This window comes from Blennius ocellaris, assembly GCF_963422515.1.
Source record: "Blennius ocellaris genome assembly, chromosome: 15".
Classification (NCBI taxonomy): domain Eukaryota; kingdom Metazoa; phylum Chordata; class Actinopteri; order Blenniiformes; family Blenniidae; genus Blennius; species Blennius ocellaris.
Window position 1 is genome coordinate 20,806,423 of NC_137664.1, and position 27,836 is coordinate 20,834,258.

General features: G+C 45.0%; 1 protein-coding gene across 1 annotated transcript in view; it reads left to right on the forward strand.

Annotated features, from left to right (window-relative positions):
* LOC308140330 (protein Niban 2-like) overlaps positions 1-27,757 on the forward strand; it is a 31,540-nt gene extending 3,783 nt beyond the window's left edge. The window contains exons 2-14 of the mRNA XM_080510045.1: positions 4,299-4,429; positions 5,913-6,041; positions 6,140-6,245; positions 6,932-7,099; positions 17,028-17,146; positions 19,051-19,155; positions 19,245-19,407; positions 20,994-21,181; positions 21,276-21,431; positions 21,643-21,756; positions 22,539-22,646; positions 23,161-23,272; positions 24,059-27,757. Coding sequence (XP_080366171.1) covers positions 4,299-4,429; positions 5,913-6,041; positions 6,140-6,245; positions 6,932-7,099; positions 17,028-17,146; positions 19,051-19,155; positions 19,245-19,407; positions 20,994-21,181; positions 21,276-21,431; positions 21,643-21,756; positions 22,539-22,646; positions 23,161-23,272; positions 24,059-25,455 — 2,996 coding nt within the window. The 3' untranslated portion in view covers positions 25,456-27,757. The remainder of the gene's footprint in view (positions 1-4,298; positions 4,430-5,912; positions 6,042-6,139; positions 6,246-6,931; positions 7,100-17,027; positions 17,147-19,050; positions 19,156-19,244; positions 19,408-20,993; positions 21,182-21,275; positions 21,432-21,642; positions 21,757-22,538; positions 22,647-23,160; positions 23,273-24,058) is intronic.
* The last annotated feature ends 79 nt before the right edge of the window (positions 27,758-27,836 follow it).

Genomic DNA, 27,836 nt, shown 5'->3' on the forward strand with positions numbered 1-27,836 from the left:
TAAATGTGTGAGACGACAGGTCAAAATATAAACTGCTAAACTGTCATCTCAGTTCAATAATCTTAAAAGCTCTCTGATCCCCAAAACAATAATATGAGCTGGAAAGTTATTTTTTTGTATATAAAACATGTGAATGTGAGCTTCTGATTAAAATTCGAATTAAAAAGCTGGTAAGATGCTCGATGCAGAAATTATTGGTGGAAACAGGCTGTACTGATGTTTCTGATAAGGGAAAAAGAACGAATGTGAAAAACAAAATATTTCATCCTTTTAACAGTTTTTATGTTCAATGAGCCCTTCCAAACATTGTGTAGAATCGGCAGATTTAATAAGGACGTTTTTCCATTAACCGAGGTTTTCATAACGATCGACTGGGAACTACATCGTTCTTGTTTCAGAAAACTTTCACATCAGACGGAAGCAATCCGGTGACTCGCCGTGCAGTTTGCATGTTAGGCCACGAGTGTTTTCCCATTCCCCCCCACCCATGCTGAAAACAGTGCGACGAATACGATGGGGCTGCTGTATGTAAGTCTGCAGACGATGGCGTGGTAAATATACATTTTGTTAGAGAAGTGATGCAAAAGCTAAAACAAGGAGCAGAACAAACACTGGAATCCTCCACTGTTAATTAATGTTTAACTCCCAATCAACAGAAGTGTAACTACTACAATTACAGAGCGCATGTGCAGTGATTTCCAGCCACATTATGACGTAAACCGGTGGCTGTCAAACATAAGGCCTGTGGGCCAAAACCAGCGAGGCTCTAATCTGGCCGCCAAATCACCAAGCAAATTGTAATCGCTACTTCATTGCTATCAAACTCGCCTCATGCTGTCAGTGTGAGTTTGTAAAAAGAATAAACATAATGCTATCAGGTAACAGCTATAGGAGAATTTCTTGGGGGCATTTCACTTTAGTTTGCACCAGACGGTCTCATTAAAGTTGTTTTTCTGTTGATGGTGTTGTCATTTCCAATGGCAACTGTTTGGTTTCGGTGAAAATATAAACATTTTCATCATATAAACTGCGCTACAAGTTCAAATTTGAAGGTTGTTGTTGCTCTTTTTTTAAACTGCTCCAATGTAAATGGACTGCAAAAACTCCTGAACTGAAAAAACAGTTTTTTGATGGATGTATTCCTTTTTCCCCTCTCTCGCTCTCACTTTGCTTCAGTTCCAGCGCCGACAATACGCTACCTGTACATTTATAATGACTGACATACAGCCAGCTATTTCACTTTTAAAGACATGGAATGAAGGGGAGGGACTTGGTATGTATGGGTGGCTCGAATCTGAGAGTTAATATGAGCACAAAAATGTCCGGCATTTGTGAGTCAGCACTGAAGGCATCGGTTCACTGATGGTGTTGTCAGACAAGAAAGCAGGAGATGGCACAAGGCCAGGGACCAGGTGAGGGGTAGGAGAACCGTTTGGGGCGCTGAGTGGAGGCTAAAATGTGCTCTTTGTTCCCAAAAATTCTTATTTCCATGTGCTGGAAGAGGCTCCGTCCATTTGCAGCATCTTGCTCTGCTGACTTTGGCACAGCGGGGCAGCAAGTGGAAAGGCTGAGCAGCACCTATTCAGCAGAGAGACAGAACAGCTGCACAAAACTTGATGACCACAGCTTTTTTTTGTTTAAGTGAGGCGCTCAAATAAATAAAAATATCAAAGATCGTTCCAGTCAACACCCAGCAGCAAACCATGACAGTTGACATATTTTTGACATTTCTGTCAATATTTGTTTGACAAACAATAATGTAACATTGGCCAATGCCAGCATTGGTAATATGAGGAGAATAATGAGCCTGTGAAGGATTAGATGGAAATAATAACTCGTGACTGGTGGTGATGGTGAAGATAATGACAAAGACCAACAATAAAGCAACCTGAGTGACTGTGTGTACTGATGTGGTGGATGTTATGTAATTATGCTTAAAAGTTAATGGTGTAGTGAATATTTTAATTATACGTTAAAGGAGTAGATAATATATTTTAGATTAGATATATTTGTTTCTGAACATTTTCAATCAACATGTGATAGTTAAGCTATCATAAACATTAAATTGTGTAAGCAAACAAAATTGTGTGTGTGTGTGTGTGTGTGTGTGTGTGTGTGTGTGTGTGTGTGTGTGTGTGTGTGTGTGTGTGTGTGTGTGTGTGTGTGTGTGTGTGTGTGTGCGTGTACACATGTTTCTCCAAACCAGTTATTTAACAGATGAGACACGAATGTGTTCTTGTTGGAGTGTGTGACACAAGGAAATCCAGTGTTGACTGTTGTTGCCAACGGCAACCACACCAAAGATGTCAGCTTAACCCATTAGCGCCAACTAAAGTCGCTGCAAATGCACCTGCAGGGATGCACGAGCAACATGAGTCCTATTTTAGATTGAAGAAGTCAACAAACTTAACCTCAGAGTTCCCAATTCCCAGTGGGAAAAACATGGGGAAAGTGGGAAATTTGTCCCGGAAGTTTAATGTCATCATGAAAACATTTGTGTATCTACCTGGGAAACAGTGTCTCTTCGTGGTATGCTCTGTAATTAACAAACGTTATTGCAGCTCCAGTAAAAACCACCAGAACTCATTAACTTGAATAACATGTGAGCAACTGAAAACAGCTGTTTTAGCATCTGTTTTCAGACATGATGTCTACTGATAATTCAGATTTCACAAACCCATATTGTAACGTTGGTTTACACTGCCGCTGACGTCTGACAGTCTTGTGTTGCTCTTCGCTGCACTAACCTTTGGCTGCTATATTAATTCTCCAAAGTGGGAAACGCTTGCATTTCAAATCAGATTAATCACACGGTTGCTGTAGATTAATTGCCATTAATCAGCATTAGATGTCATTAATTTTGAATCTATATCAATCACCTAACCCATAAAAGAAGAGAATCTACCTGCACTCAACATGTTTATCAAACACCTTTAAATGTTTGCTGATTTTGAGTCGTTTGCATTGCATTACATTTTTGAATCAAATTAATCATGATGCTAAATTAATCCTTGTTAAAAGGTCTCATTCTAAACTGGCAACATATGTTGTTGCTCCTTGTGGAAACCATTGAGCACGTTTACATCAGATAAGGTTCTTTCTCGGGAAACTCTTTTTAAAGCGTGTCACAGCTGACTGGTGTTACTGTAGTCGCAGGTCTCCACCTTTCAAACCGTTCAAAGTAATTCAATGTCAGCATGATTAAACAACATTACGACGACACTTCCAAAGTCACGTTGTCGAACCTAACAGTTGCTGCCAATCTGTCCGTCCTGCGAGCTGCCCTCCCTTCTCATCCCGGGGTTTTTAATAAGTGTCTCCTCCTCCTCCTCGTCCTCCTCCCCCTCCTCCTCCTCCTCCTCCTCCTCCTCCTCCTCCACATTGTGTCCCTGTTTACCCTGTCCTGTCAGCCCTTTCCTTCCTGCTCCCTCCTTCCTCCGTCCATTAACACACCAGTAACGACGAGCTGCGAGTGTCACGGCGAAGTTTGTGCACCTCGTCTTCCTTGAAGGATTTCTCAGGATGCTGAGTCAGCAGAAGCGTGACTCAGCCTCACTGGGAGGTTCTCCTTCACGAGGAACTCACAGTTATTCTCATTCATCAACTTTGAGTGAGTTTGAAAGCAGTGAACGAACAGAGCCGGAGGTCATGCCGGGAAGCTAAATGTCTCTTTAAAATTTAAAGGAGAGCTATTTTCTATCTTTAAGGTTTTTCAAATGAAGGTTCTTGCGACGCTTGGATCGATAACATTGAATCAATAAATTCTATTTAGTTGAGAAAAGAGAGTCAGTTTTGAAAACCTCCGTGCGCTAATGAAAGTCTCCCAGCAGCTTCGATTCTCCAAACCTGCAGCAGCTGAACTCAGAAAATGCTTGAAGGCGACCAGGCCTGCATGTCTGCAGTTACACACAGTGAAGTTCATGCAGCAAACTGTGTTTATGTGTAATATTTTTAATAGATGCTGATACACTCGCTGCCATTAACCACGTTACTGAAAGAACATAAACACAACTCACATTTTAATGTCAAAAGTTTGAGACAAATGAGCTGATCTGTTCCACACATTCAAATAGACAAAATCATAAATAACACAAAAAATTCAGACATATGTAATAAATCCCATTTAGGATATTTATCTATTAACTAATTCCAGAAATCCAGACACATCTTATATTAATATTCATGAGTATAAACCTGCTGAATGTTTATTGGTTGCATTCCGTTAGTCCATGGGTGTCGAAAATATATATGAACGATGTTGCGTTCGGTCTCCTGATGTTCGGTGTGTCTCCCTGCAGGTCGGACCGGAGACGTCATGAGAGAGTTCGGCGGCGTGTACGAGCAGCAGTACGCCGTCGCTCTCTTCAACAGCGTCCGCTATGAGATCGAAGGAGGAGGCGGGACGCAGCCGCAGCTGCTGCACAGGAAGGTCAGCGCACTAAAACAGATCCAGTCGGCTACGAGACCGCCTGCTGGCGAGGAGCAGGACTCGGGTCTGATTGGAGGTTGTCCACATCAGAATGAGCACGTGTCAAAGAAAAACACAGACCTAGGAAACCGGCCATTGCTTTCGTTTTGAGGGCTCCTGCTTTTGTTTTGTTTTATCGGAGGCCAGCGTTTTGGTAAATTGGAGAAGAGCGTGGCAGCTTCAGGAAATAAAATTGTTGATCCAGACCGTGTTTCCACTACGTTGGAGTTCAGGTTTTACCCAAACTGAGACGCACAAGACCATTAGCATTGGCATTAGCATTAGCATTAGCGTTAAATGAATTATGAAAGAATCTCAATAAGCTGATATCGCTGTTTATTTCTTCATGTGTTTTTTTCATGCTTCTCTCCTCTACCATGAAGGAATTCGCACCATTCCTGTGATATTAAGAACTGTTTTATTACATAAACCTCCCATCAACGTGGTCTTTGTTTGGCTGACGGAGCCAGAAACCAGATTCCACGAAGCCGGTCACCGTTGGGTTCTGCGTGTCGGGACCTAATGAGGAAGCTCGTAGCTTTTAGCTGTTTGTGTCTCTCTCGTCTCATTTTGGTCACAATGAAGGTCGCACTTTGTCCACGCCGGCAGCCACCGCGGGGAAAAGTGGGGCACGTTTCACACATGAACAGATCCGCCGTTTCTGTTCACGGCGGCTCATCTGCTCCGGTCACCATGTGGACGACAGCTGCCTGTCCGTCACACAAATACACCGCTATTTCACTTCCACATCAAAAGATTGTTTTGGTTTTTTTTCTTCACAAAAGATTTTTCCAAACAAAGGTTTAACAGTCTCGTGCAAATTATTTAAACATGGTAATTATTTATCGTATTGGCTTTAAATGTAATTACTTCATGAGCTTGTTGGTAAATCATTATCTGTAATTACTTTAAATGTCTCCTTCAGATTTTATTTATGTTGCATTGGTGATAATACAAATACTTAATGTTAATCGGTCATTCTTGTATCAGTTGTTGGAGGAGTTTTTCGTGTAATTTTAGAATCTAACTTTACTGATGAGTTGAGCCACATCATACACAGTATTTTCTAGATTTTTTTTGGTTCCAGTGCACAGGAAGGAAATTGGAAAGATACTTGTGAGTGTGAATATACGCGTGTTAAACTGCCACTATGATCACTGGTAGTCCTCCACTAACTGATCTACTTGTTATGGTTTGCAGTGGTGAACGGCTGTTGAAAGTCGTGTTTAACTGCTGCTGTCATACATTCTTTGCATCAGTTCATATTTCCAGCAAACAAGAAACCAAGTGGTTGGTGTATGTTGAGATACAATTGATCTCCATATTTGCATGCTTGAAAACATCAGCTCAGACTCTTGCACATTTAATGCAAATCGATTCAAATAGCTGTGATGTGTGAAAATGTGTCACCACATTTTGTTCATGGGAGGATTTTTTTTTTCAGGACCCTCTGGCGGGCCGCACCATCTTCTCAGGGAATTTGTTCCAGTACCTGGAGGAGAATCGCAAGTGGAGGAATCGCTTCGTCAATGTGCCAAACAGCTACACCATCAACCTCTACGAGACCAGAACCGTGAGCGAACTGCACCGCAGACGGACGACAGAGCCGACCAACCAGACGGTTGTGTTACAAACGGCCGCGGGCTTTGTTTTTTCCCTTCTTTCCAACAGGCACATGAACGAGGACTTCACCCCAAAGTGACCATCAACTGTGCCGGCTACAGAGCTCTGACCTCCATGGAGGAGTACATGGAACTGATCAATAACAGCCTGCCAGGTCAATATGATGCAATATTTCACCGTTTATTTAATCCGACTGAAAAGACACATTCATTGCAGAAGTGCTACTTTCTACATCACAGCTTCTGCTGCCAGTTCAAACACACTTTAGTTCAGGGACCACAACCCAGTTTCATCTTGAGGTGGATGGGCCGGTGAAATAGAGGCTACAAGTTTTTCTTTGTTGTGGCACTTTTTGAAAAAAAATAAAAAAAAAATCCAAAAATATTTCCAAATTTGAGCAATTACTGCCAAAAATGACTACATTCTCAACACAAAGTCAATTTTAATTATGCAAAACACAACACACATATAAATGTATAAAACAGGAATAGTGAGCTATGACTTTGCCATACAATAAAAATAATAAATATTTACCATACAAAGTCGATAAGATTTTGGTGAAAATGTGGTCACTTCACACAAAACATATCAAAAATGTATAGAACATTTGGGAATTCTCTACTATGAGTTTTGTGAACAATTGGGGAAACCATTTCCACAAAAATTGCAAAAAAAACTGCCAACAGGTCGAAAATACAAAACCAAGAGGATACGAGCGGCAGACACACAAAATTCTTCTGAAATGTTCATGTCATAACAATGTGTGTGATCTTAATCACTTCCTTTCGGTCGAGAGTAGTAACATGTCAGTAATGTGTAATAATCCTCATGTCGTCGCAGGCATCAAGGCCAGAATGAGCAGCCACCCGTTCATCACGTGTGCGACGCCGTTCCCCCTCATCCTGTGGCACCCGTACGCCCGCCACCACTACTTCTGCGTGATGACGGAGAAGGAGCAGAGCAAGTGGCACGCCGTGCTGCAGGACTGCGTGCGGCACAGCAACAACGGTGAGCGAAGCGCCTTCGGCTTGTATCGCGAAGGAGAGGCAGAACATTTTTGGGAACGCCGTGATGAGTTGAGACGGAGCCAGCCGGCGCCGCCGTCACCAGCGCTCCGCCCTGTGAAATCACCAGCTCTCCTCCTCCGTACCTGCGTCTGCAGGTCGGAGGTGGGCGTGTGGCACAGTGGGAAGCCGTTTACATGCCATCCCAATGAGCCGGTTGATCTCTGGCGTACGACATCCAGCAGCAATGAAGTGCATTTGTTCTTCTCTCATGTTTGCTTTCTGGGTGACGGCGATACGTGCTGTTGTTGTATTTGTTGTTGTTGGACCGGGACTGCACTCGTTGCACATATTTAACATCCCACGACAGTCAATCTGCATCTTTCACATAGTAGATGGCAGATTTTATTCACTTCATGTGATGACAACCAGGTTTTTTTTTGGTTTATTTATTTATTTGTTTGCCAACGGAGTTGGCCGAGAAGGTTACGATTTAATTTCGTTTTTAACAACTTTTTGCAAAAACTGCTCACCCGGAATTGCGTGACCTCATGGAGGAGAGTGAAGGAGATCAGCGTCTGTTGCCGTGGAGACGCTCCCCGCTCAGTGTTTCACACATTGATGTTGCAGCCTGACCTACCAAGTCAGCATCAATACGAGCTAACGGCTATCGTGCCGGCAATGCTAGCTCGGTTACGCAAACAAACGTGGCTAACCTTCTGGTTAGAAGACGTCTGACCCCTTCTTAGACCCTGCAAATGATCCCAAATCTCTTTTTGTCGCTCTTCTTTTTCCCCCCCAGCGTTGACTTTGTGTCAGATCATCACCATTATTGCCTTTTGTCTATTTTCGGTGAAGTTGACATTTATTTGCCGTAGTGCCGGAATTTTGTTCCTCATTTTTTTACGACAGTTTTCAAGTGAAAACGCAAATCTGTGTAAATGGGGCCTTAGTCGGTCACCCGGACAACACGTGTAATTTCTTTGCATGAGTACGATTATTGTTGTTGGTAAATCAGATGCTTGTTTGTAAAAAAAAAAAAAAAAAAACGAAACACACTTATATTGGAAACGGTAATTACTCTAATATCTTGTTTTAAAAACATAATCGAGTCCTCAACATGACATCCTCAACTATAGAGGCTTTCACGCATTGGAAAGAACTGAAAGAGAACAATTTAATGACTTAAATCATACAGTAACTCTCTCATAACTACATCTCCATTTAGTACCTCCAGAACAGTCTGACTGGACGCCACACTGCAACCTATTTTGTTTTAGTTTTCCTGTTCATCCAAGACACCCAGTGATTAAAAGCCGTGCTCTGACTGCATCCATGAGTTCAGTACTGGTTTGATCTTCAGTTGACCTGCGTTAGTCTTTGTGATTTCCAGCTTTTCTTTGTGCATCCCACCATTATCTGTGACGTTTTCCCCATTCAGGGCGATCCTGTGCCGGGTGTTTGTTTGATCAGGGTGGAGAAGTCCTGCGTTTGTTCTTCTTCTATATTCACGACTCATGTTTTTATCCACAACACACAAGGCAGAGAGACATGTTGCACCATGTGCACAAACAATGTTGTTCACTTGTTCCTCCTGTCGTCACACTGCACCTGTCGGCTATGCAAAAGTCGTCGAGGGACACCTTTTCTATTTTATTTTGAAGAAGCCGCAATTACATGATGCAGACTGAATGCTAATTACACACATTTTAATTGGCCGGCACCACTGCATGGAATGTTTTCAGGGTGGATGTTTGTGGAATGTGACCTCTCAAGGTGCTTTATTTAGGACTGACAGTCCAGAGCCGTGTGCAGGTACTGAGAGGAGCACGGAACTCCAAAGAGCACGCGATCAAACCAACTCCTGCCGCGGCGAACATGACGCGGCTTGTCGCGCTCCTGCATGGAAGGCAAGACGGGTGCCGACAGAGACCGAGCACCAAGAGAGGATTATTTGAAGAGTCTCATGCAAATTACAAATCAAGATCTGTGGCCAACGCCAGCTGAAGTTCAGGGTACACCCTCAATGGATGGGGGTCAGAGTTATTTCAAAGCAGAGACACACGATCTGCATTAAAGTAAATGGCACACTTGTGCATATAGTTTTCAGTTCAGTGTGCATTTTGGTTTGTTTTTCCACGAGGTGACTGGGTGGAGGGCTGAGCCTGCACATGCACAAAGTCAAACCATGGAGTTGGACGTGTTAGTTGAGGAAGTTACCAAACACAAATCTGAATTTAGCCATTACAAAAAAAAGAGCTAGAAGTGGCACCCGGTAGAGCGACGTTGGTTGCTTTTGTAATGAAACTACACACAAGTTGGATTGTCATTGAGCATGGCTCCCAAAGGGACGGTTACAGGTTCAGTTCCCATCCCCACTTGTCCACATGGTGAAGGTGCCTTTGCTCCCAGTGGAGTGACAGCGTCTCGCTTGGCCACAGCCTCCATTGGTGTGTGTGTGTGAATGTGATTCATGTAAAGTGCGTTGGGGCTGCTCACGCAGTTGAAAACTGTTATATAAGTGGAGTCTGTTTGCCATTTATGACGGTGACTGTCAACTATAAAACTACCAAGTCCCAGGAGAAGGTGGACTGGGAGTCATGACCCTCTGGAGGAAACTCGAGTGTCCATCGACTGAGAACCACCTTGGGAGCCATTTTCAAAAAAAGTTGTGTTTCCAGTGGTTTTGACACATAAACAGACACATTTGGAGTTTCCACTTGAAATCGTCGTCTCTGTACACTTGGGCCTCAGACTCCAGCAGTTTTCCTGAAATGGAATTTTACCTGGGACCTTAATGATCTGGAATCGCGTTTTAAGTGGGCGTCCGAAAGGAGTCACTGTTTTCTACAGGCAGGCCGTTTCACTCGCGCGTTACAGTCGTACTCTCCTCTAAACAATAGCAGTAAGCTTCATTGCAATGCCTGACACATGAATGAAATAACATTCTGAGCTCATCACCGGTACAACAACGTCGTCCAACCTGATTCAGCGATAGATACGAACCAGCTGCTTAAATTCACCTGCATGTGGGTCTGAAATCGTGCGGCTTCACTTCGGGAACTTAAAACAAGAGCGATTGGAACGAGACACGCCTGCTTGTTCTGTACCAGTAGGATGAATTCAGGCTGCCTTGTGGATTGCTACCCTTGCCTGTGTGGGCATGCTCTGTGGGAGTCGGAGCCCCTGCCGTACATTCCAGCTGCTGACGTTTTGTAAGAGGCAGAAGTTTCTCGATTGGTTGTCACTGCGGTTTTTTTTGGAGGCAAGCTGCGCTGCTCTGAGCGAGGAGGGTTGACGTGCGTGCTCGGAGCAGGCCTTGCGTCGGCCACACCCAACCTCACCTCGGTCACCTCCTGAAGAAAACGTCAAACTCGTAATAATAAAGCGCCATCCCGAGGGGGCGGGGGGGGGGGGGGGGTGGAATTTGGTCGAGGCGCTACCGGTGCATCCAGTGAAAAAGCTGTGACTAATTTCAGAGCTCGTAAATCAGCGCTGAAGCATGTTTGCCGCGGTAAAAGTGGCAGCACATGCAAAGCAGCTCTCCAAGGTGGGCGCAAACAGCTCAGGCGTCGTCCGTCGGTCAAAACCACAAGTTCAGTATTCACACTGCCTCTTTGCATCATCTTACCAGGACAATATGGCTAATGAGCTGTCAATCAAAGTCTTTCTCTTCCAAAGGGCCTGGACAGAAACAAAAACAAAAGCTCTTTATGGTTTTACAACACGTTACACCCTTCGACAAGTGTTGCATTTATACACTCTGGTTCTGCCACTTTAAATATGTTGCAGAGAATAACCTATAAATGGAGGAATGGATTGATGGTATGGCATTAGGATTGTGCAACAACAAAAAATGTGTAACGACTAATATGTGTGAAGAAAGTCCAAATAGGTGACATGCTGGTGAATCTTGTGCTACTTAGGTCCCACTAGGAAAGCAGGGCTCATCGACTCATATATGTTGAATTACATAGAATTCCTAAACTCCTCTGGAGTCGTGGTTATGAAATCATCACGACACGGGCCAGTGGGTTTGGTCATGTGTTAATATCTGCTATTTTTTCCATCTTCATGTAAATAATTGATTTAAAAACTGTCTGTCTCTTTTATTTTCAATTATTCATTCTGTCTCTTTCCCCTTTCCAGCCTCTGTTAGTCAGCTGGCAGAATGTGGGAATGACGTCCATGGAAGGATAGATTCTGATAGAAATTAATCACATTAAAAGTAGATTCGCTTTATACTTATTATACTTTGTCAATAGGCGTATGTAAAGATTCATAGGAATCTTTACATACAAAAAATGTTTGATAATCTTCATTATGACATAATATTTCATGAAAAACCTCCACTTACCACATATTTATAAGCATATTTACTGGTATAGCTTTTCACACTCTTCAAACTGTTATTCATTTATCTGTTAAATAATTACATGACTGCTAAGTGCCTCCATACTTCAGTCATGGGTTTATTGTATATCGTTAAAAAAATGTTTTATAGTAGCGTGTTTACCTTTTTCTGTGTCGAATGTATTGTATATTTTGCTTTTTCATACCTTTTTTGCTGTAAACAAGTACATTTCTCTATTGTGTGATAAATGAAGTACAATGTACTATATCATAGCATATCATACTGCATTAATCGATGTAATTGTGCAGTCGATAAGAAATGCGCCTGCAGACACTGCATCAGGTCAAGTTGCTCGTCGCAGCTTGACTAAGAAATCTATTGTCTCCAAAATGCATTCTTGATTTCAGTATCAGAGGGGGGGGGGGGTTTACAAGTGGGGGGAGGTTTGGACTTGTTTCACAGACCTACATGCACAGTGTGCATGAATAAAACTGGCTGCAGCCTGGTGGGTGTGTGAGCGTCTGCATGTGAGATGCTGGAGGGCTCGGCGCGGCAGAGCAGAGGTCAGCTCTGTCTGCCCCCCCCCCCCCCCCCCCCCCCCCCCCCCCCCGTCTTCCTGTGTGGAGTTTGCATGTTCACAATCGGCAAAGATTAGCTTCAACTCGTCAGGATCCGAGGCTGGATGAAGCAGGGATCTAAGATGAGTGGATGTATCTGGAACAATTGTTTTTAGAGGATCCGCTGTCCTCCCTGTCTGCTGCAGAGCTCCCCAGCAGCATGCCTGGAGCCGTCGGCCGCTCCAAGCTGTCACCAAGCCTCCAGAGAGCCATCAATCATGCCCCCCCCACCCACCCACCCACCCACCCCCGCCCCCAGCCTCTGAACCCGCTCACCGACCCCGTGCCCCGATCCACAGACCTCAGACCGATTCCTCTGCAGCCGCCAAACAAAATCAGTGGACGACAAGTCCCAGCCAGCTCCCCGGCTCGCCGTCTTTCAGCGCACTGTATAATCACAATTCAGATGTTCCTTCCTCTTTAGTGATTTGATTGGACAATATAGACCGACGCATCTGGCCCTGTGTTTGGTCCCCGTCCCGGCATGTGGACAACCGAGACGGGAAATTGCACGTTATTCGGCGCCGTTTTTTGGCGTCGTCTGCAGCCGATGGCATGCTTGTGGTGCTGTGGTTCCATAAGGGCTGCACCATATGGGCAAAGCCTACTCATGCATGTCAGTCGAGGGGGGTTGGGGGTTGGCAGTGGGGGGGGGGGAGTCAGAGCATTAATGAGGTACAGTGTGAAGCCTGGAAGGCAGGTGGACTGACGCTGAGGCCGTCACACCGTAGCCGACGTGAGAGAGATCAAACGCGTATGAAAACAAAGTGATATTTACAAGATAACTATCCCCCCCCCCTTCAAAAAAAAAAAACCCAACCCTCTACAGCGAGCATCCCTGCTAGCAGAGCGTAGCGAGGAAGGCAGGGAGGGAAATGCCTTAAATAAAACCACCGTGGTAAGTGCTGCCACATGTGCTATTTATACACAGCACACACACACACACACACACACACACGCACAGGCAGCGCACTAAAACTGTAATCTGCTCTTTGATCTTTGAGGAGAACGCGTCGCGGTTCACAAGCACCGGAAATATACTTCCTCTCCAAGAGGAAATATTCCTATTATATATATTATATTCATATTGAAGACATGTCACATGATACATCGTGGATCACTTGCAGTTTCGTCTCTGCATTTGTAGTTTTGGAAGTGAGACGAATACATTTCCATCATCCATGTGTCACTTTGATCTTTTGTCCCTGCTCATGCATGTGGGAAATTCCTACTTCCAAGTTGGTCGAGTCGCCTTTCGCTTTTTCCCCCCTCCCACAGGTCAGAGGTTTTCTCCTCCTGTGTGCTCAGTGATCGCAGAAGATTCCATGAGAGTTCTTTTTTTTTTTTTTTTTTATTTAGACATAACCTGGTTGTTTCTGGCTTGCCTTCTTTAACTTGTTTTTTTAAGAACTTCACATTTATGATTGAAGTTTTGTCTGCTAATTTTTCCATCAATAGTGGTTTTGAGATGAATGTGAATTCTGTCATCAAACTGAATCAAATTCTACAAGAAGGAAAGACGTAAGTGCTCCTCCTGACTCCTTGTGGTGGATTTTCACTTTAACGGTAAAAATCCGTTGTCAGTTTTTGGAGATTTGTGTCGCTTCCTGTTTGGTTTATTTATTCCCTCCATGCATAAATATAGCCGGTCCACATTGTGCTCCAAGTTTTTTCGGAACCATAAAAGGCCAACTCTGTCAAGTCTCCTTGAACTGAGTCGACACAAAACGCTAGTTGGGATTTCTCTCCAGATGAACGACACCAACGAACATCCAGACATCTAAAATGCTTTTCCCACTGGGGTCCATCTCAGCTGATTGTAGGTGACGGTCGGCGACAAGTTGGACATTTTTCACCGCTCTTCTTTTAATTTCATGAATAATCCCTGGTTACTTCCACATTTTCAAGAACTCGGTGTGAAAAAATGTATTTGAAACCATGCTTGTAGTTCTACACTTTTGTTTTTTTAAGGGATTCTAACAGTTTTATTGTGACCAACGGCATTTGATCGACTCCTGCGACACTGACACCGACGCTCATGAAAATGCATGAAAAAGCTTTGATGTTTATTTTTAAGACGCTTTGGATGCAGATGGGGGAGAAACCGAAATAGATTTCTCCGGGTTGTAGCTTTTGTTTACAGGCACCTTAAGAACCCAGAGACGAGATCCTGCTCAGTGGTACACTGCACAATATTTGATCATGAGGTCTCTGAGGGAAAGTCGCAGCGAGCCAGTTGAAGGAACGTGGAAATCTGAGCCTGTTTTGTACAAGTCGCTGGCAGAAAAAGTCCCAATCAGGTTAGAGACACCTGATATTTCATAGCTATACAGGCCGAAGCACTTTGCACATGGCGTCGTGTGTGTTCTGCTGCCTGATCAGGTTCATTATCAGGTTCCCCGCTCCATGTTGACATAGTTTCCTCTCCGGTGTGTTTGGACTGACAGTCATCAACTGATCTGCTCCTTCACTCTTCACACTCTTCCCTCTGTGGACACATGAGCCACTCTTCTCCCTCTGCGCCTCCCACCTTCCAGGGAATTCTCATGAAACCTCTCGCCAAGACAAACTGACAACCCCCTGATCCCCTCCTCCCTCTCCTCCTCCTCCTTCTCCTTCCTCCTCCTCCTCCCTCTCCTCCTCTCTCTCCTCCTCCTCCCTCTCCTCCTCCTCCTTCTCCTTCCTCCTCCTCCGTGTCCTCTGTGTCCTTCTCCTCCCCCTCCACCTCCTCCCTCTCCTCCTCCTCCTCCCCCTCCACCTCCTCCCTCTTCTCCTTCTCCTTCCTCCTCCTCCTCCGTGTCCTCCTCCTCCTCCTCCTTCTCCTTCCTCCTCCATGTCCTCATCCTCCTCCTCCATGTCCTCCTCCTCCTCCTCCTCCTCCTCCTCCTCCTCCTCCTCCCAGAACAGCCCGGTCTTTGTTTGTCCTGTTGTACGGTAACAAAAGTAAATGATCACAATGAAGAGCCGTCTCTTTAATGAGCGAGTCGGTTTTTCAGCGTCGTCGTCAGAAGGTGTTTCAGAAGGTGTAAATGCCTGAAATGAAAATAAACCCTGTTGTAAACGTAGTGTTTTAATGTAAACATTTGTTCATCACAGTGAGGGAGGTTCTTGTTTTTTTTGTTTTTGCACCTTTTCCTTAACGACACAACACAGAAATGTTCATGTGCTTCTGCTTTCATGTCTTTAATCTTATTTGTCTGCGTACTAAGAGTCGTTTTGTTTTTTTATTGTAGCTTTCTATCGTCCTCTGTTGGCTTTGTGTTGTTCCTGTTTTTCCCCTTTGTGGTTTTTGGTATTTTGTGTATAATTGCGGTCATTAGTCACGTCCTCTTTGTTTACTTTCACTCTGTGCTGCTTTTTAATCTGTTTCTTGTCATGTGGTCTCTCTACCTTTTCCTGTTTTTCAATCTTATTCTGCTTGGTCTGTACCTCGTTTCAGTAGTTTTTTCGATTGTTGTGCGATTTTTTTTTTAATTCAGCTTTGATTGTCTGCTTGTGCTGCTTTTCATCTGTATCTTTATGACAATGCAGTGTATTTATGTATCTATGGTCAATTTGCAATTTTTGTCTCTCAATCATTGATTTCTCATCTTTTGATTGTCATTTATGATCTTTTAAATCCTGTTTTGCATTCTGTTTTCAAGGATTTTCAAGGAATCCATGTGCCATAAAGACATCACCTTGTCTTTACCTTCACCTTAACTTCCTTGTGCTCATTATCAGTGTCTTCATGTTCATTCTACATCCTGCTGCATTGCAGTTCTCTCTGTCTTGGTGATGTTGAAACGTTCTCTGTCAGTAAATAACCTCATAAGAATATTTTTCATTTACTTTTGGGCCATTTTGCATATTTATGTGGTCACTGTGAAGATCTAAGTGGAAATTGTCTAACCTGAATCATTTTATTATCTTTTTTTTAATGCAAAATGTACACATTTATAGGCCACTAAATGTCTCATAGTTCTCACTATGAATCTTTCCGGCATTGTTTCTGTGTCCTCATTTAACCTGGGTCGGCAACATTTATGACCATTTCTGTGATTTCCACCAATTCAAATTTACCTGGAGCTGAGAAACACTCTAAATCTTTAAAATGATGCGAACACAGCTGCTAAAATGTCATATATTCAGCATTTTTGAAACACATTTAAAAAAACCCTCTCATGTTGCATACATGAAGTTTCAATTACGATTTCGGATGTTGCGATGAGGTTTCATGCATCTTTTTTCCAGCATTTTTTTTTTTAGACAGTTTTGTCGTTTTCGAATAAGCTGTGCAGCGTTCAGCTCGTCTCACTGCTGTGTTTCGTTTTTCAACACGACTTCACGGCGAGGACGAACTTCCCAAAAAGCACGTGTGAGCAGCGTTTTTCTGCTTATTGTGCTGCGGACTGGGAGGGACCGTCACCACGGCAACGGTGTGAAATCTGTCCTCCTACGAGCTGGCAGCTTCCTGTTTTGTGGGATGACACAGCCGGGTGTGACGGGGGAGGGGGGGGGGGGTGTCAGTGTGTACATACGGCCAAAATTATCCTATCAGGGCTTCCTGCTGACGCTCGTGGTGGAAATACACGACAGCCACCGCAGAACCGCTGTCTCTCCGTCCTGACTGCTGGCTTTAGCGTCTAGCCAAAGCCTTGATTGTTACTATTGCACCGAACCCCTGTTTACCAGAGGACTTTCTTCTTGATGGGCTCAACCTCTTGATGGAGTTGCTCTAAGGAGCCGGTGTTGTGTTGAGTTCTGCATCATGCCACAAATTACGACATCATAAAAGAAGAAAAAAAAAGAAACACAATTACTTTTCATTGACTGCAGCTTGTGAGTAACTCCACACTGATTTTCACAGTAACTTAAGAGTGACTCGTTTGTTATTAATGTGGGATTTTGCAAAAACAAAATGCAAGGAAGAGCGAAAAGAATTTGTAAACTTCTGGTTTCATTTCCTCCCCTCCTCACAGCCGGTCTGCCCGAGGACAGCACTGTGCAGACGCCGGCCTTCACCGACGCCGTGAGGCTCTACAGGCAGGCCAAAGGACACTACGGGACCTGGGACATGATGTGTGGGGAGCCACCGCAGGTCAGACCCTCGCCACATAATAATCCAAGACGTGTTTATTACACTGGTCAGTGGTTTGGAGTCCGGCCCAAACTCAGAATAACATCCCATCCCTTGCAAAACGTATGGATAGACGGGGGTTGGTGTGTTTACATCTGCTCCCACAAAACACTCAGTGAAATGTGAGACCACTGAATGAACAATACAATATGATCCTCCACAGAGTTAAAGCTGTGGAGGAGGAAAAAAAAGGTCACAACAGAGAAAATATCTCGAAATCATGAAAGTTGTAGGGAGCCAGCTGAGGAAATTCCACCTGCCAACCTGCTTTTCCAACACGTTCATGCTGTTTAATGGAAACGTCCAGGGAATGTGGGAGAAACCGTCACATTTCAGTGGCGGCTGAAAAAAAAACAATCAACCTAAACAAGTATGGAAGGAAAACGGGTGCAAAAAACAGGATGAAGGCATAGTTTTCAGTATTTTTACAGCTCAAAGAGTTTCCACTGTTCCAAGGGGGGGTCCAACATAGGGCCCCCAGGGTCAAAGCCAGCACATGTCAGGACGTGTTCCGGCCTGCAGGTTGCTTTGGATGAAATCTATATTTGACAAAGAATACTAAGGCTTCCTCTGTGGCAGGTTTTGTTTCTGCTTCACTGTTAAAATTCAAAGAGAGAAAATGAGAGTCGCAAATGAACATTTCATTCTGTTTACACGGATTAGTGTCATGTTCAAATTTAACATCATTTTTTAAAAATATTTTTAACTTGTTCTGGATTTTTGTATTTAAAACAAAGAGAAACAGAGATTTTAGAGTTTAAAGTTTTTCACTCATGTTCAGAGGAGTTTGAAAAAATGTTTTAATATTAAACATGAAATGTTTTATCATCCAAATTAGACTAAACTCTGCTTAAAATGATGAATCTGGGATTTAAATTATTTGAAATGTTCAATAGAAAACACTCAAATTAGTTTTATTTCATTCTATTCAATTCTATTTCATTTCATTTCATTTTACGAAGAAATTTCCTCAAAATAAAACTTCTTAAAATGTATTTTTGTACTTTTTTTTTATTATTTTGATTTGAGCAAGTTTTACAATGCCTTAAAGAATATGTTCCATGTTGTAACTCCTCCCATACGTTCTCAATCCACATATTATATGATGGAGGCTCCAGTTTTCGGCAAAATTAAATATTTTAACAAATAAAGGAAATAATATAAATGCTGAATACTATTTAGTTTTTTTTAATTACAAACAATTCCTCAAAAGTATTTTGAAAATGAAATAAATTCAGACTGCACCTGTCACCTTCAAATCAATAAACGAAACACACCCTCTTGTCACGCCGAGGAACAACAATACAGCCACACAACGCCTTCAAAGAGACGACCACACCGGCGGCGTGACCCCGACCCGCCGACACACATACCAGCCGTCACACACACACACACACACACACACATCTCAATAGGCCCTTTCAGACACACGGCTTAATACCTGCTCTGTGCTCGTGGCTTTCACCTTTGTCTGCTGCAGCCAGTCTGCTCATTAAGATGAACTCCGGTGAGGAAGTGAGGAACGCGGAAAAAGAGAAAGTAACAGAAGTCCCACAAACATGAAGGAGGCCATTGAACAAAGAGCATTTCACTACGTCTAGACAAAAAAAAACAATAAATAACAGCAGTGTGTGTGAGTGTGTGTGTCCGGTTTTGTCTGAGGCGTTCATTACCCAGCAACACCTTTAGTCAAATATTTAGTTTAGTTTTCAACCCCCCACTGTGCCCATCCAACCACACAGGAAACAAGATGGCTGCTCCCATTAATAGTTGTGTTTGTGTTTCTCTGGAAGGGAACATGTACATTACTACTGCCTGATGTCAAAAGTATCTGGTGGCTTGAACGCTGAGCGTCGTGTTTGTAGATTCTGGCTAACCTGGTGATGGAGACCCTCCACCCCGAGATCAGGAACGTGATTGGTCCTCGGCTGAAGGGGAAGCTGCAGCAGCGGCAGAGGCACTGGATGCTGGTGAGTCGATCGTCAGTTCTGAACTGAAACGCCCCCTGAAACGCCCCCCCCAAAAAAAAAGGGGGCTAAAGCCTCCTCCCCGTCTCCAGATCTCGGACGCCATCTACAGACAGGTGGCGTCTCAGACCGCCGGCCAGTACGGCGCTCTGGTGCAGGCCTGCGAGTCCCGCAAGGCCCCGCTGGACGGACGCCTGCGCACGGACATGGACCAGATCGTCACGTCCAAGGAGCACGTCAACCACAAGATCAGAGGTGAGCTGCAGCGCGTTCTCCAGCACAGGTACACCTTGGTTTCATAAGGAAACTTGGTTGTTTTTTTTAATTCAATAGTAGCAGCGTCACATGGAAGTTGTGTTCCCCCCCCCCATTTACACGGAGACAGAATATTTTTCAAAAAGTTCCACCTTGGGAGGTGTTCTCAAAATAAATTGACATTTTTCAGTCACTGTTTAAAGCAGCGGTTCTCAATTATTTTCTGTCATGCCCCCCCTAAGGACAGAATTTTTTTCAGGGCCCCCCCCCTGAATTGTACGACCATTGAGAACCTGATAATATTTATTTATTTATCTGTATAAACCACTGTGTGAGTTGTTGGCACCAGCATTCTGCATAAAATCGCCTGATTATCAAAATAAATTAATAAAATGAGCTGGAGGCCCTTTTTTAATCGTTCAAGCATGAATAAAGACACTAATACTGAAAGTTGCGCCCGCCTCACGGCCCCCCTGACACCCCACCACGCCCCCCCAGGGGGGCTCGCCCCACCATTTGAGCACTGGTTTAAAGTGACTTTGTCTGCGGGGAGGATGAGGAGCGGCGTGATGGCGGGACGTCTCCCTGACTCCGCCCCCCCCCCCCCCCAGGACGATTGCAGAAAGTGTGTGTTCAGTGTGAAAGCCGTCTCGTTTTCACGCCTGCGCTCGGTGTTGTCGTCGCCGTGACTGAAGTGGCCCGGCCGCATTCCAGCAGCGCCGCCGGGTCGGCCACGTCTGACTTCACCCTGCCGATAAGGCCCGGGAAGGGAAGGAGCGCGCGTCGCCTCAGCCCAACAATGTGGCCTCGCCTCGCCTGGCGGCTGGCGCACATGTCCCACGGCTGCAGTTCTTTTTTTTTTTCGCGCTCTCAAGTAGCCCGGGAATGTTCGGAGTGGGAGAAATACAGCTTGCGTTCTCGCTTTTTTTTGATCTCGTCTTCACACCGTCTGCTCTTCTCAAAGGCAAGAAGTACCTGCTGGAGGCTGGCCTTTGAAAAAACTTGACTCTTGAGTTGCAAATAGAGAAAACGGAGGAAAACTGAGGGACGAATTGGACGCCACAGTTCGACTGTTATCATGCCGTTGGTCAGGAGATCCTTGCTGCAGGAACGCACAGTTGTGATTTGCCTACAGGGAATGTGGGACGTTTCTGAGAGAAGTTGCACACCTGAATTGTAAAATGTGTTTGTGAGCTGCGGGGAGACTTCTCCTTGAGTTCTTAGTACTTTAAATGACTTGTAGCTCCCCTGGTGTTCCGTTGCGGTTACAGGTACAGACGTACAGGTGAAGTTTATCGATAATGTCGCCTATTTAAGGTAGGATTCCGTCACTTTTTGTATCAAATCACCAGGTGGTGACTTTCCAAACCCCCGGCAGCACAGACACGAGGCGACCTGGGTGGATGTAACAGGGTACAAATGTCAGCTGGAGGCTTTAATATCAACAACACGAGCATGTTCACATACCGAGCATTTCATTTCTACGGCACGAGTTTTCTTACCTCCTTCTGGTTTGACACACTCTGCATCATCCTGTCCTGACCCCTGGTTGATCAAACTCACCGCCCTGGTTTCCCTTGGCCCAGCTCTGGTGATGCCCGAGGCGGAGCAGCTCCTGCGGGCCAACGTGCAGCCGTACATCAACTCCATCCTGGAGGCCCTGATGGAGCCAACCAGCCGGGGCTTCTCCGAGGTCAGGGAGGTGTTCTTCAGGGAGCTGGTGGAGATCAGCAAGAACTCCGCCAACGAGGGCGACAAAGAGAAGCTGGGAGACGTGAGTCACTGTTGGGATTGTGAGCGACGTCGCTGTCTTACTCGTCTTCCTGTTGATTTCTCGTGTGTGAACGCTCCTCCTCCTCCTCCTCCAGAACCTGGAGAGGCTCTCCATGCTGGCCTTCCACCCGGTGAAGATGCAGAGCTGCTACGAGAAGGTGGAGGAGCTCAACCTGGAGGGTCTGCAGCAGAGGTTCGAAGTGTCCGGCACCTCGGTGTTCATCAGCCGGGCTCAGATCCTCATGAGGGAGGTGAGACGTGATCGGAACCTATCGCCTTGTCACAGCAGGGTTGGAACGCTGGAGGAAAAAATAACTAAATAAAACGCTCCCCAGGCTGGAGTAAGAGAGCGTGCCTCTGTGATCTGTAGTGAGATCTCTACCTCCACCTGCTGGACAACAAGAGAACAAACATGGTCCGTAATCAACGTGTGTGACTTTTCCTTGTTGTTTCCTTCGGCAGCAAATGGATAACTCGGTGTACACGTTTGAGCAGCTGCTGCAGCAGTCTTTAAAAAACCAAGGAGAGGAGGACTTGGTCAAGACCATCCAAGGATGCCAGGACCGGGTTCTCAAGGTGAATTATGAACAGCACACACATCGTGGCTGTGATTCTCACTGGACTGTCCAGTTCAGAACACGTGTCTGAGATATGAATCCTTGGATGAAGGGTTTATAATCCCTACAACTCTACTGCTCATATTTTTATAAGTGGATTTTATAAGGCATCTTTCTAGATATTTTCTATTGTTACATGTGACTTATTTACATATTTGAAGTTTACAGCTTGTGCAGATCTTTCATTTAGAGTTTGGAGGTCTATATATTCCCACTGAATCACATCCAATCCTCAGATAGTCAATACAGAGGACTTTCTAAAAGTGTTATGAGACACTAGAATAAAAATACAATAATTAAAGTCTCACATTTCAAACCCATGCACGGCAGAGTCGACCACAGGAACTTTTAAAGCGCTGCAAAGAGGAGGTTTGAACAGGCGGAGGCACAGAACAAGAACGTATTTGGCCAATCATACAAACAAATCATATTTCACTTCATTATTTCATACCTGGTGGAAACAGGCCACAAGACACAGATCAAGTAAAATTAAAAAAATAAACAAGGTGAACAACTGATCCTTTTCTGAAGTGGTGAAAAACAAACTACACACTGTATTTTGCACAAGAAGGTTTTGATAAAATTGACTTTATAAGGAAATTGTAGTGATTTTCAGTAGTGGTTGTGTTGCAGGTATACTCGGCAACACAACAAAGATAAACTTTAAAGTGTAAATGTAGAGGTTATTACCGGTAGGTCAGAGGTCACTCACATTTCTTCTTCATGCTCCTTTTCTGTCAGAAATTCGACTACGACAGCAGCACAGTGCGGAAGAAGTTCTTCAGAGAGGCTCTGCTGCAGATCATCATCCCCTACATGCTGCAGCAGCTCTCGCCGTCCTGCTCCGCTGTGAGTCAAACCGCAAACACCAAACTCTTGTCAAACACTGTGAGTGTCAGCCAAGCCGCAAGCTTAAGGTAAAATTACCTGCAAGCAAACTGAGAGCGGCTTTCAAAGTGATGGAGCGTCACCGACGAGGGCAAAAGATGGGAAGACAATAAAAAGCCATCGAAGAACTGTTAAAATTAGGTTTTTTTCCATTATAATAACCCAAAATATAGCATACGATAGTTAAAAGCATCTTTTTTTTTTCTGTTTTCAGATCACAGTTAATAATAATCCAGTTATAATCCAGACAGTGATGGAGTTTTGTCTGAAACAGTCTCAATATTCAGAAAAGTTAAACTACAATAATCAAAATGTTATTCTTGACATTAAAACAGACTTTTTGAAATCCTGGAAATTAATATGACGGGTCAGAAGGGGCGTCAAGACGCAAATAACTACAACGCAATAAATACACACCTCTAGAAGTTCTCTTCTCTCTCTCTCTCTCTCTCTCTCTCTCTCTCCCCCTCCACAGGAGCTGCCTCGCTTCAAGGAGCTCATCTTTGAGGACTTCTCTCGCTTCCTGCTGGTGGACAACATGTTTGAGGAGGTGGTCCTGCAGTCCGTCACCAAAGACATCATGATGGGTAAGAGACGCAGAAAACTGACCGGCACTCAGTTCTGCCATGGAGAGGTTTGGCAATGATCCATCTGCGTCTTGTAAAGGAAAAAAAAATACAACACATGCAGGATGTTCTGAAACATCATGGTCTCACACGTACGTAGATATAAAGCGTTGAGATGAAGCCTGGTCTTTCTCTTCTCTTGGCACCGAGTTGTCCCAACTTTGCGTTAGATCAGGGAACCGCCAGCTCCAATCAGCAGCATTACCTGTTGTCATGAATCCAATTATGTAGACGTCTTCCACGTCCTGGATGGACAGGACGGACAGACACAGGATCCTCCAGCTGCTCCAGACGTCCATCGTGTGTCTGGCAGCAAACGTTCCGTCGGGACAGGAGGGCTTCCCTTCGCCCGTTCTTTTTGTTGGGGAAAAAAAAAATGTGGTCGATTGCGTTGAGAGACCAGCTGGTCAATTCCATCATTTCAGTTTGGATAGGGATGTAGAGAGAGACACTCCTATTAGTTTCTGACAAAAGAGGAGCAAGCAGGGCAGATAAGGGAGGGAGAGGGAAGGACGTTGAGAACAGGACGAGTGTTGTTTACGATCACTTCCACTTTCATATAGTTCCAGTCGACAGTTGATTTCAGGATATTTAGTAATGAGGACATTTCACAGTTGGACTTATTGCACCGGTGGCGATCGTACCCCATTACTACACTGATCACTGGTGAGAAGTTGACGATCTGTCGTCCGTTGATCTAAAAGTGACTTCAGAGAGATAAAAGTGTCGTCTTGTTTTCGTCTCCAGCTGTGAAGGAGGCGGCCGTCCAGAGGAAACACAACCTCTACAGAGACAGTATCATCCTGACCAACAGCGACCCCAACCTGCACCTGCTGGAGGACTCGCCCTCCGTGGACTGGGCTGCCAAGTTTGGGGGCGAGGACGCCAACGGCTCAGTTGGCGACGGGATCGAAGGCGTTGAAGGAAAATCAAGGAGGAGGAAGCAGGTGGTGTCCATGATCCAGCTGGAGGGGCTCCCTCTGTCCTACGAGTCCTGCATGGACGTCCCGAGTGTGGAGCTCATCCCCGAGGAGGACGGCGAAGTGGCCGAGGGCAGGAAGGGGGATGGGGAGGAGGATGAGGATGATGATGAAGAGGAGGAGGATCCCAAGTCCCCCGACAGTGTGAATGAGATCAGAGGCCTGATCAACCCAGTGGTGGAGATGGTGGTTCCCCAGAAAGAGGAGGAAGAGAACGACGGGACCAACGGGACGGAGCCGAGCACCATCACCGCGGAGGACGGCGTGCAGGAGGAAGTCACGCACGTCACCACCATCGTGGAGGACGTCCCGAAAAAATCCCTGCGGAGCAAGGCGTCCCGGGCGTCCCGCGCCTCCACGGCGTCCCCAGCGTCTCCGGTATCCCCGGCATCTCCAGCCGTCCCAGATCCCCTAGAAGCCCCAATGTCCCCGGCGTCCTCGGCAGCTCCTGCGTCCCCAGAATCCCCTGCAGGCCCAGAAACCCGTGATACCCCAGAAGCCCCAGCGTCCCTTGAAGCCCTGGCATCCCCAAAAGCTCCAGAATCCCCAAAAGCTCCAGAATCCCCAAAAGCCCCAGAATCCCCAAAAGCCCCAGAATCCCCAGCATCACTAGAAGCCCTGGCGTCCCCAATAGCCCCAGAATCCATAAAAGCCCCAGAATCCCCAGCGTCCGTAAAGGACCCAGCGTCCCTAGAAGCCCTGGTGTCCCCGGCATCCCCAGAAGCCCCAGCTTCCCCAAAAGCCCCAGAATCCCCAGCGTCCCTTGAAGCCCTGGTATCCTCAAAAGCCCCAGAATCCCCAAAAGCCCCAGAAGCCCCAGCGTCTCCAGCAGCCCCGCCGGCCCGGGCGTCGGCGGCGTCGCTAATGCAGCAGCTGGTGGGAAACAGGAAGCAGCCGCTGGATGAGGAGCGCCAGCGCGAGGCGGACATCAAGAGCGCCATCCAGGAGATCGAGATGGCGGTGCAGGAGGACGAAGGCGAGCTGACCGAGGGGTCCCCCGCCACCGGGTCGTCACCGCCGCCGGCGACAGACTGTGACGCCAGCGGCTTCCAGTCGCCGGCCAACGAGGGGCTGGAGGAAGGGCAACGTCGGCCCGTCACCAACGGCCTGAACGGACAGGAAGCGACGGCCGACCCCGAGGACGTACGAATGGCCGTGGCGTAGGACGACGGGCCGCGAGCGGCGAGGACTGCAGCGGGGGGGTGTGACGGTCACCTCCACTTAACAGCCCGGATTGTTTCTAACGGTTTAAACGTGACTCTTTCCCAGTACTTTGTTGTTATTGCACTCCGAAACCAAGTCCGCCACCTTCTCTTCACTTTTCCAAACATGAGCTCGGTGATTGGTTCTCTCTTTCTGACGGATTCATATTTACGAGGGCCTCCTCATCCGGGGGCTGCCGGGCTCCAGTATTCTACTCTTGACATTTTGAGACTGTGCACTTCCTGTAAAGCAGTGAGTCCCTGCAGCACAACACACACCGTCTTTGAGACGACGCTAATTCTTGTTCTCACTCACGTCCTGCTGAATTTAGACCGTGTCCTTTTTAAGTTATATTTGAAAGTCTAACAGTAACAAGTTACGTATGATTTCGTAACCCAGCGACACACTGACATTTGGGAAATGTAACCATGTTATCACTGAATAGTTTTGACTATAGACGAGAGGTGTCAAACACGTCGTCGTCTCGGGGCCGCGTACGACCCCATTTCATCTTGAGTGGACAAGTAAAATAGTGCCATAGTAACTTTTAAGTTTAAAGTTTAGAGTTTTTCTTTGTTGCGACGCCGACAATACATGATGGAAATGTCTGCTTTCACAGAGCCAAACAATTAACAAAGGGTTAATGGCTGCAATCTCAACATAAAGCCAATTTGAATGAAACCTTCCAGTGCAAATTACAGTCGATGACGTCGTCTAGAGCTGGTGGATTATTGGCTGCATTTAGCCCACGGGCCTTATGTTGGACACCAACGCTTTCTGACATTTAGTATGGAATATTTTAAAAAATTTGTCAAATTCTTTTTGAAGATCTATAAAATCTTCTACGTCAACCTTTACCCACATTTTGTGTTGGAATCTTGCATTATGATGTGTTATTTGCAAATAAGTAGCCTGAGGATGACCCACTTTCATGTGCAGATCTTCTGGCAATTGTAAAACAGAAGCAGTATATATTAATAATACAAGTAATATATATACTAATATAAGTCAATTTTCACAATTATTACAAATTGTCCAAATCCTGCACAAGCGGCACTGTTCTCAATGTCCTGTACCACTTCACTAACTTTATTATTATTATATTCCACAGGAATGAATTCAGATACCAATTATGAGCACTTGTCCAATAAAAGGCTCAGGAGATTGTTTGCATCAGCAGAAATTCTTTGTTTTGCTTCTATAATAAGACTTTTTTTTTACAGGCAAACCTAAAATCTGCATCTGGATGAAGTTAGTTTGAGCTAAAAATAATACAAAATAGAATCTGTGTCAATGCAACAAGGCTTCATAAACTCATATTTAAATACATTATTATGAAATACACTTTGGGCTTCAATCACAGATTCGGTACTTCACTACAAAACCACATTACGAAGAATCAAAAATGTAAAAAAAAATTGTTTTAGGACTCATTTACTCTCGACTTGCAGGACATTGATCAAGTCAAAAAAAAAAGATTCCGATAAACTCATTAGTGGAAATGATTGAGGCCTTCTTGAATGAGCTGGCCAGAAGAGGGCGCTGCAGCCAAACTTTAAATTGCCTTTCTTTTTACTTGAACTTCACATTTAAATCGTTTTCTATTACTTTTTTTGTAAAACTGTACAAACCTATTCATTTATTTTCTGTTTGAGCATTTCTTGTATTAACATATGGCCTTCACGTTTCAACTCCATCCAGATCACTCCTGGCAGTTCTTTTATCCCCTACATACAATAATTAAACTTTATTGTATCCTGTGACTTTACCTGCAAGTTCAGAGGTTCCGAGATACAGTGATGAGGACTTACCTACTCGATGGAGGCTCGCGGCAACATCACTAGTCTTTCAGTTTAATCGAGACGTCGAATCAAATTCTAAAGCCCATTTTTCTCTTCTTAAATAGTTTCCAAACACATTTATGAGGTTGGAATAAGAGGAGTGGCTCTTTTCTCCTCATTAAAACAGCGGCGGGTCAATGCTTTGGTCCATTAACTCCTTGATTAATCATGTTAACGTGAGACCAAGTTGTGAGAGGGGCTGTAAATATTTTAAATCCTGAAAACTCTGGTTTAGCGAGCCTGTATGTAACACTATTATTTAAAGAGTTCGTCTCGTCTGTAAAGAATCCAATTCAACCACACTTCTCTCAGCCGTGAGGACAAAGTTCAGGCTGCTATTTGGACACAATCCCATCAAGATTCCTTTACCTGGAGAGGCTGCGAGGCTGGTGTCAAATTACCAAACCGCTGGAGAGGGCGAATAGAAATTGGGCAATGAAAGGGAAGTGGATTTTTATGGAAAGATTCCTCAAAGAGACGGTTAAAAACTGGTAATTACAT